Source organism: Gloeophyllum trabeum (genome assembly GCF_000344685.1).
Source record: "Gloeophyllum trabeum ATCC 11539 unplaced genomic scaffold GLOTRscaffold_00006, whole genome shotgun sequence".
Taxonomy (NCBI): domain Eukaryota; kingdom Fungi; phylum Basidiomycota; class Agaricomycetes; order Gloeophyllales; family Gloeophyllaceae; genus Gloeophyllum; species Gloeophyllum trabeum.
The window spans coordinates 362084-371184 of record NW_006920415.1 but is presented as its reverse complement, the minus strand read 5'-3'; the positions used below and the strand labels follow the sequence as shown (position 1 = coordinate 371184).

The following is a 9101-nucleotide window of genomic DNA, read 5'->3' as shown; positions in this document are numbered from 1 at the left end:
GAGCGCATAGCGGGATTGAGGCTCATAAGTCCTAGCCAGGGGCGAGGGCAATCTCAGTGAGCATTCCAGCAGCCATGATCTTGTAGCGTTGCTCATTACTGTAGCGCCAACGATCCACAGGATTCGGCAGGGCCCATCATACATGTCCGTCATACTGACGAGGAGAAAGCCATCCGGACGATCTACCTGGGCCCAATGGACACCGTTGCGCTTGGAAAGGACGTGGAGGAATCTGATCAGCCGCAGATTCTCTAAAGGAGCGAGGGAATTAATCAGAGCGTACTAGCCACCGCTTGACCTGTACTATCTACCGCCACACTCCTGCATGAGTGTGAATATAAGCTGTCAATTTCGAGTCCTTCACTGGCCTGGTCCTGTGGAGATGCAACACGCCACCTATGCATTATTGCGATACACTACGAACTGCCGTCGGACAGCCGAACGTCCTAAAGATACAGTAGCCCATGCCATGCGCCGTACCTATCCAGTGGGAATCCAGGCCAAGTTGAGCAAGAGCGGCCTCGCTCGAACGTAAGAATACCACTGTAGGATAACTCAGAGACAAGGGGTCTTGAATGACACTTGACACTACTAATTGGAGATGGCAGTGCCATTGGGAGTTTCAACGTTCAACACTGACTGTCGAGGGAAGAATCCCAAGTCCAATCTGCAAATTCAAAAGCCGGTCCGGACCGGCAATCTCTTTATTTCCCGGGCTTTGACGTAGTATTCAAATCCGCCCCGACTCGCTCCTAGCATATCGTAGAACAATCGACTCGTCCCCGTAAGCGAATTCTCGAGTAGAATATTTGGCTCTGTGGCACATGCATCATGCAATCTCGATGTGAGTATAATGCAACCGCCGCACCTCAGTTGCTTCGGCTTCACCATTGCTGGGAACTTGAACTGCTAGTGACAGATGGCCGCAGTCAGCGCACGAGAAAGGCCTCGGGTTTCAGCAGGCCGAACGATCACCCTTTCATTCCTGCAATCACTTCCAGGAACCCGACGAAGTCTCTTTTCTGCTTTGTTGCCACAAAGGGCCCAATGACAGGTACGTGGTCTCTGTGTGATGAATAGTGGTGAAGGTCCCACGGAGAGCAGCAGGGGGCTGTCCTCTTAATAGTGCCTGTACACCCGAAGGCATTGCCGGTGGCTGCTTGGCCGGCCATCATGACATCTCTTATCACAGTTCAACGTTGATGAATCAGAAGGACTCCTGAAAATCGCCATGGAATGATTCAGGAACAAGGACAAGGGCGGCTTCTTTCATTTAAGTCGTAGAAACATGGGAGACTTACGGACCTTTCGGAAAGCTAATCAGGTTTACTCGCACGGTGAATGTACGCGCATCCGTAAGTACGAGTTTTGGGCCCTACCCTCGAAACGCGCTTGCCGCGCTTGCGTTATCGCGCATGAATAATGGTCGTTAATTCGTATAAAGCTCATGATACAGTTGGCCCATCTTAGACCATCACGGACATGAAATGTACAAGTCATCGCGCCGCTCCTGTATCTACGGAACGATTGAACGTAGTGAGAAGGATAGACTCCGTGCCGAAGCTGGATGATGGATTATGGCTCCGTCTGAACTTTTCTTTGAATCGTTGGAAGGTGATCGACGAGACAGTGGGTCGGGGAGTCCCCTCTATACTCTCCATCGCAGCCGCTCGGATGTTGAGTACTACGCGACAGCAGATAATGCTGTGAAGTACACGAGTTAAACTGTGAATATCAGTAAGTAAGGAAAGACAATCGTGTCCGCCAACCAGCTACCACACGCAGAGGACTCACGTATCGAGCAGATCAATATATTCCGGCTGAAGAGCATTGTCATTAGCGGACGAGCCTGCAAAAGGGCGGTAGAAAAACTCACGGGCACAATGATGAATACGATGATGTTCCCGACGGAGAGTACTGCAAGGGTCCTATTAATCGCCGATCTTCGTTAGTAGGTCCATTACTCACGAAGAAGAGCAAAGAAGAAGAGGATGCCTAGACTATCCATTAGTCCCACTTCAACGGACCGAATGCGCAAAGGGACGCACCATCGCGATACAGAGTCCTGATCAGAGGCGTCCGGGAGACACGCACTGATCACAAACGCTCCGTCAGGAACGTGCGTAGGAAGATCGATCTGTAGCTCACGGTCATGGATTCCACGGTACACCGTCATGGAGACTATCACTGCACAGGAACAATATCCGGCATTCAATGGCCAGAGAAATAATTCAACCGCTGAACACTAACGGAGTTCCCAGATAACCAGAATCACAAAGTTGACAAACACTATCGAGCTCCCGCTTGTCATGAAGCAACCAGGTAACAGGGGTGACTGGAGGCCAACTAGCGGTCGTTAAGGTATTGAGTAGCCATACCAGTAGTATCCAGCGGCAACGCACAGTGCAGGGACGCAAGGAAGAAGTACATCACAACCGCCCCAGCAATGGTGCTCGTCTGTTGGTCTAATTCAGGAGTGGTGTACATGAACGGGGACAATGAACGTACAACAGAGAGGGAGACAAGGAACACGACAATCTTGCGTTTGTTGCCGTAGATAGCGCTTGTCCTGGTTATAAGAATGTCTGGCGGAAAATTTAGATCTGGAGCGAACCGCGGAAGCGAATGTAGCTTACTCTCCGCGGTTACAATGCCGACAAACGTGGACACTGGAGAGCAGACGGTTAAAATATGGGGTACGAGAGAAAGAATAGCGTAGTACAGGAAGACACTCGGTAATTGACGAGGCAGGTCTGAAAATATTGACCGTCATGGTTAGCTCGCTATGTGAAGGATAGAGGAACATACGCGAGGAGAGATGCCGAATTTCAGATAATCTAAATGGTGAAGGTCAACATTAGCGTAGCCATATGGCCTGCACGTACATATAACGTTCAGCGGTGTATCGATGAAAGGGCCATAACGGCTGATATAGTATAGACATTTCATGATAGACCAAGGGGACGGCCATATGAATTCTACCTAGCCCAGCGTGTTCAGTATTCGTCAATTCCAGGCAAAGAGACAAGGTACCTCATCGCCAATGATGAAGCACCATTCTGCGATCTATAGTATCATTAGTCATCGAGGTCTGCGAGGGCAGCGGCGGAAGATCTACATACTTGCAGCGTCATCGCGACGACTAGCGAGATCGCAAAAGTATCAGCACCTGTAGTGGACAGTTGTCACTTCGCGTACCTTGAACATACTGACTCGCGGAGAAGAGGCACAAGACAGCTTCAGCGAGTATTGTGAGGTATACCGGTCTTGGAGAGGACGTACCCGGACGACCTGGTACCGAGCCGCAGAGACAGCGAATGTAACGTCCGCTACCAGGGAATCCATGAGAGCTATACGTCCGTCGACATGTCATGGGCATGAACTCTAGCATATAAAGCCCACCACTGGTAACTTGTCCATAACTAGCTCTCACGTGATGAAGGGCGCTAGGTATGCGGCGATAAAGCAAATCACATCCAGGACGAAACAAGGAATCAGTGCCAGACATGCCGAGGCGGCGAGGCCCGCAGTGCAAGCTCTATTGGCATCAGGGCATCAACCAAGGGACCCATCATCAGGGCTCATCCAATGAGGCGTAATCCCGGGCCTCTCTTGTGGAAGCACAAGAGCACGCAATGCAGGGGCGATGGCAGTTACACTACCTCTGCGCCCGTGTCGGCTCTCCAAGCTGAGTCCGCACCGGGCGATACTGGCCAGTGGCTACTGGGCGCCATACTGTGCCCAGGCAAGTATGATACAAGCCTTGTATCTCCAGAGGCGTTTAGGCAAGAGATTCACATATGAGAACATGTGAGAACTGGACACGTATTCCATAGAACTGTCTCGGAGTTCTCGTCGGAGTGCGCGGCAGTGGACGTCAAAGTTGTCCCCGTTACGAAGGCCCAACCTAGGCCAATGGTAGAAGACACCACAAAGAGGATACTTTGGAATATCATGCTTGTATCAGGCATCAGTCCGAGGGATGATTCAAGCGCGACATTCACCTTCTCATCAGAAGGCGGTCCGCCCATAACACGCTGCTCCTGAGTACACTTTCCTGTCTAAAGGGCCATTGAATCAGGTTCACCCGAATCTAAGAATGGAGGTCGATGATACACACTGGGGAACTTAGAATGGCACTGCATCGGCAAGATCCTTGTGAGCGGCGTACTTACATCTTCCAGGCTGCAGATCACGAGGAGCTCATTTATATAAGGTAACCGAGTGGGTCTGGCCATTCACGGTCGCCAGCGCTACACATTTTACAGCAACGATGGGTCTATTCGGTGGCAGCAAGTGGAACCCGGCAGGCAAGGTATGGTCCTCTGGCGTCGGTGCAGGATTCCGGTCTCAATTTCAGTTAGCACTGCTATGTAACGGGCGGTAGCGCCGGCCTCGGCTTGTCGTTAGCCGTGTTATTGGCTTCGCACGGTGCGCACGTCTCTATCGTGGCTCGAGACTCGCGCAAGCTGCAGGATGCTCTCGGTAAAGTTGAAGTGAGAGCTGTTTTGCAGTGAGGGGGGAATGCAGTTCTGACTCCTGCTTGAATCCAGAGCGCCCGTGTTTCGAATGACCAAGTCTTCCGGCAGCATTCGTTCTCAGTCGGGACGGCAGAGGGAGCCAGCGCCGCTCTGCAGGCAGTCATGGACGTACATGACGGTCTGACCCCGGACGCTGTCTTCTTGTGCGCTGGGAAGAGTACCCCGAAGTTCTTCGTTGAGATGACGGAACAGGATCTCACGGAAGGAATGACAAACGGGTATTGGGTGCAGGCATGGACCGCCTGGGCGAGTCCTATCACGCACCGTAGAGTGCTCAATCATTAATATCTCAGCAATAGGCAGTTACAAAGAAGATGGTAGAACAGCAGCGAAAGGGCAAGATCTGCTTTGTTTCTTCCACTCTCGGTTACATGTCATTTATTGGCTACGCGTCGTACTCACCGCCAAAGCATGCTCTCCGAGGTAGGACCCCTTACATATGATACCAGTAGTCCCAGCTGCATCAGGTCTTCTAGGTCTCGCCGACACCCTGCGGTCTGAGCTGATACTGTACGACATCGACGTGCACATCTTCTTCCCTCCGACCATGTTCACACCAGGATACGAAGAGGAAAACAAGACCAAGCCAAAGATCACCCTCAAAATTGAAGAGGATGACTCGGGTCTGCAACCGAATCAAGCTGCTGCAGGGCTTTTGAAAGGTCAGTTGCACCATCTCCAACTGCCTCGTTCACACGTTCTGATCGACGGTCCGTTCGACATCCAGGTATCCAAGCCGGTCACGCACATATCACTGCGGACTTGATCACGGATCTCTTCCGCTCGTCTACGCGCGGATCCGCACCGTACCATAACTTCATCTACGACTCGCTCCTGGACGCCGCTGCTCGTGTACGTGTACCTCCTCGTGACCTTCCTTGCCCATCCCTGAATTTGTACCAATGCTTAGATCGGCTTACCATTCTGGCGGTCCCAAACGGATGGTCTCATCCGCAAGCACAAAGCCGAGCACCAGCAGTACCTCAAGCAGCAAGGCTTCCCGCTTCGTTGAGGAGTTACTGCTTCGTCATTCGTTCCCTCCCTGCTCACATGTCGCCATTCACCGAGGCCCGCGCCTCGGTTACCTGTACTATACCCGTAATACCTCTTGCCCCTTGTTCGTTCAACATGCCGTTCCTCGTTCTATCTCTTCTATCTCAGCTATCGAAGACCCTCTTCCCTATTGACCCGTTATGCCCGGATTCATTACGTTTGGTCCCTACTGACTGGCTGACTGGATCACCGCACCGCATCGACCGTGGCGGAGCGCTCGCCAGCTCCGGTTCTCAGCTTCGCTGAATGTTGGGGGCGGGGAAGTAAGGATCCCCGTGGTTGGATAAATGCGCTCCTACACAAGGGACATCAGAGCCCTCGTTTTTCGCCCGGGCTGGTAGTACATCTGTACATAGCTTCCATTCCACCGCTGATCTCGAGCTACACCTTAGGCTTCTACTAGAACTTCTAGTCTCATACACATACATGCACATGATCGTTACATCTCGTACACACACAAATCATACAAATCATACACGTACGCATCTAAGCCATAATGGTAAATCGCCGTCACTATCTCTCCAGCTCCGGGTCCGCAGGCCGGCTCGAGCCCAGCTCATGCAGCGGCAACGATCCGTCGCCAACCGTCGAGTCAAATTCCGAGTCCGCGGGGGTCCTTCTCGCGCCGAGGACCTTCATGAAGCGGAGCGAGGAGACGGGCCGCCCGGTGCTCGGGGCCCCGGAGCCCGTGTCGTTGGCGGCGCCGCGGAGGTTGAGCAGCACGCGACAGCAGATGATGCTGTGCAGGCAGCGGGTTAGTCTATGAGGGAGGGAGATTAGAGATACCATCAGAAGTGAGGCAGGAAGGCGACGGTACTCACGTATCTACCAAGTCCAAATACTCGAGCTATAGGATGGGTGAGCATACTGAGCGGCGATGTTACAGGGAAAAGTCTCACCGGTGCGACTACGAAGACGATGATATTCGCCGTTGACAATACTGTTAGAATGAATGAATCAACGGCTGGTCAATGTAATGATTGGTTTTTGCGCACATAATAGGATGAAAAAGAAGAAGATCCCTGGAACAGAGAGGACTATGAGAAGATGTCCGCGAACAAGGAACAGGAGCGCTCACCATCGCGATAAAGCGTCTGAGCCATTGGACCCCTCGATATCCGCACTGCGAGATGGACTCCGACGTCAGAATCACGACCTACCCCAACAGCAGGACTGACTGACGGTCGCGGATGCCCCTGTACGCAGTCAGACACACGATGACTGGTTCCCATGGTTAGCAAGAGACCCACGGCGGTGGTGTGCGAATATCCATCCACTCACAGAACTCCCAGCCGAGGAGGATAATGAAATTGACAAACGCGATGTTGCTGCCTTCGCTCAGAATGCATCCCGGGATCTCGGGAGACGGCAGCGGGCCGACTATCAAAATCTTGAGTCTCGCTGTAGTACGACGCCAAGCAGAAACGGCTTACAGACTAGCGAGACCTCGAATAATGACAGCGTGATTGCCCCGGCGACGGTGCAGATCTTTTGGACCACTTTAGCTGCGGTGGGAGGTGAAAGGTGGGTGGAGGGAGACGCACAGAGACGGTGATGAGCATGAATAGCCCGATAGTTCGTGACCGTCCGTAGAGCGCGTAGGTACGGGCGATAAGTATGTCTGTGCATGGATAGACACTCGTAAGAGGTTGGAGATGTCAACGCAACGTGTGGCATACACTCCGAGATCGACATCCCCACGAATGTCGAGGCTTCAGAGTATAGGCGTTAGGAGCGGCTTAATGTGGGTCCAATATTCGTCGACGCACTAGCGGCTATCTTGTAGTTCACAAGGCATGTCTACTGACGTGAATCAGTCGCTCATCCATGCGCCATCTCACTGAGAGGACTCGCCTCCGGCTTGATGCGTGGCGTCAAGTAGTCTTTGGGATATGAGGATTGTGAGAGTACTGGAAATTTAACACGACTCACTCAGTAGATTAAACGGCGTGTCCAAGAACGGGGTGTATCTACTCAGGAGGTAGAAGACCTTCAGATATGTCCATCTGCCCTTCCAGACATATTCCACCTGCGACCACATTAAGCAGGGACGATCTCAGGGATCTCGCTATTTCCTCACCTCCTCGCCAATTACGAAACACCACTCGGCGATCTGCCCTTTCATGTTATAATGGAGACATACAGGGCGCAGACAAGGCACATACCAATACGGCCATACTGGCAACTTTAGAGGACTTAGTAGACGCGACAAGCATGGAGGCCGCAGTCTTCACGAACCTTGCGTATACTACATATCTATAATCTCAGAAGAACGCCATGAGCCATGATAGTGCGGCACGTACCCGTACGACCTGGAGGCGTTGGGCCGCCACCACAACATTAGTGGAAGCCGACATGATGTTGGACGAATGTCAAAGGAAGGAAGAAACAAGCTAGAGGAGCGTTGCAGTAGTGAAGTCGGGTCAATAAGGCATGCGCGCGGGTGTATGATCTTATACGGGGGCTATCTAATCGGTCCATGATGGGTTCAGGACCGATCACTGCCTCGGCGTGCCCGCTGGTCGATCCAAGTGAACTTTCGGCGTTTCGAATCCCGGAATACAATGTCTGCCGTTTTAGGTTGGGACATGAGTATGTTATCCAGACACCGGGCCGAGGAGATAGATCCATGGCGCCGTCGTGGCTGGACAAAGCGGTGCGCGCCCGGAGATTATCGAATTGAAGGGCGCGGCCACATAGATAATCACTGATGCATGTCGCAGAGAACCTTCAGCTTCACTTAGTGTTGCTAGTACTCTGGATCAAGGCGCCATCAGAGCGCGATCATGATGGTCGAACACTGCTAGGAGATAGCTGAGCCGCACTTGAACAAAAGCAGAAGAAGAGCTGGTGTATATCCATAGATGCTGCCCATACACTTGGCCCACAAGGATGACAACAGTTCGAGTCAACCAACCATTAGAACGCGATGGACGAGGACGAACGGCATGTACTACAGTCCCGGACAACCAAAGACAACAAATTCGGTGACCAGATTTCCTGAGGTCCAGCAGCCGTGGGAACCCCAATTTTATTGCAGAAATGAGTGATTTAGACTCTAAAGAAGAGATTGGCACGAGCCGATTTCCCATAAACACCCTGTAGCCTTCAACAATGGGTCGGGATGGGCCAAAATTTTGGCCGTATACAAAACAAATCGGGAAAAATGCGGAAAATATGCCAATCGACTCCTTTCAACGAGCTGAGTCTGATTCCGGCTTAAATCTAATAATTGGACCAGCCGGTATGCCATAATAGCTCTCATAAGTGTGGGCCAAATATGGCAATCAAGGTAACATGTGCCATAAATTTGAACTTCCTTGCCAGTGGGCGGCCTCAGAAGGAGGTCCGAAGTCTTTGAAAGCCTAGATGCAGCTCCATGCAAGGGTTTACAGGTCCCCAAATGCTCCGGGCGTGACCTGGGAGGTCCGGTGACCGTGTAGAATGTCGTTGAAATGGCCCAAAATTTTGGCCATATCAAAAAGTCGTGGGAAAAATAAGGGACCT

General features: G+C 52.0%; 3 protein-coding genes across 3 annotated transcripts; 1 reads left to right on the top strand and 2 right to left on the bottom strand.

The window, feature by feature from the left end:
* Window positions 1-1496: 1496 nt before the first annotated feature.
* GLOTRDRAFT_128818 (uncharacterized protein) lies at window positions 1497-3345 on the bottom strand (the record flags this gene model as incomplete). The annotated part of the gene is made up of 17 exons (XM_007867480.1): window positions 1497-1704; window positions 1795-1820; window positions 1877-1917; window positions 1969-1995; window positions 2049-2093; window positions 2149-2187; window positions 2251-2346; window positions 2403-2457; window positions 2509-2585; window positions 2637-2669; window positions 2723-2753; window positions 2809-2837; window positions 2886-2982; window positions 3034-3066; window positions 3123-3142; window positions 3199-3208; window positions 3283-3345. The coding sequence occupies 17 exons, from the start codon at window positions 3343-3345 to the stop codon at window positions 1497-1499; spliced, it is 930 nt and encodes a 309-aa protein (XP_007865671.1).
* A 928-nt stretch (window positions 3346-4273) lies between these two features.
* GLOTRDRAFT_115925 (oxidoreductase) lies at window positions 4274-5553 on the top strand (the record flags this gene model as incomplete). Its single annotated transcript, XM_007867479.1, has 7 exons — window positions 4274-4315; window positions 4365-4496; window positions 4554-4787; window positions 4841-4964; window positions 5018-5203; window positions 5269-5393; window positions 5452-5553. 7 exons carry the CDS (start codon window positions 4274-4276, stop codon window positions 5551-5553), a joined length of 945 nt encoding a protein of 314 aa, XP_007865670.1.
* Window positions 5554-6107: 554 nt separating this feature from the next.
* Window positions 6108-7951, bottom strand: GLOTRDRAFT_128816 (uncharacterized protein; the record flags this gene model as incomplete). The annotated part of the gene is made up of 17 exons (XM_007867478.1): window positions 6108-6354; window positions 6416-6441; window positions 6494-6534; window positions 6590-6616; window positions 6673-6717; window positions 6777-6815; window positions 6876-6974; window positions 7028-7082; window positions 7139-7215; window positions 7274-7306; window positions 7364-7369; window positions 7436-7477; window positions 7527-7623; window positions 7675-7707; window positions 7760-7779; window positions 7833-7842; window positions 7898-7951. The coding sequence occupies 17 exons, from the start codon at window positions 7949-7951 to the stop codon at window positions 6108-6110; spliced, it is 951 nt and encodes a 316-aa protein (XP_007865669.1).
* Window positions 7952-9101: the final 1150 nt, after the last annotated feature.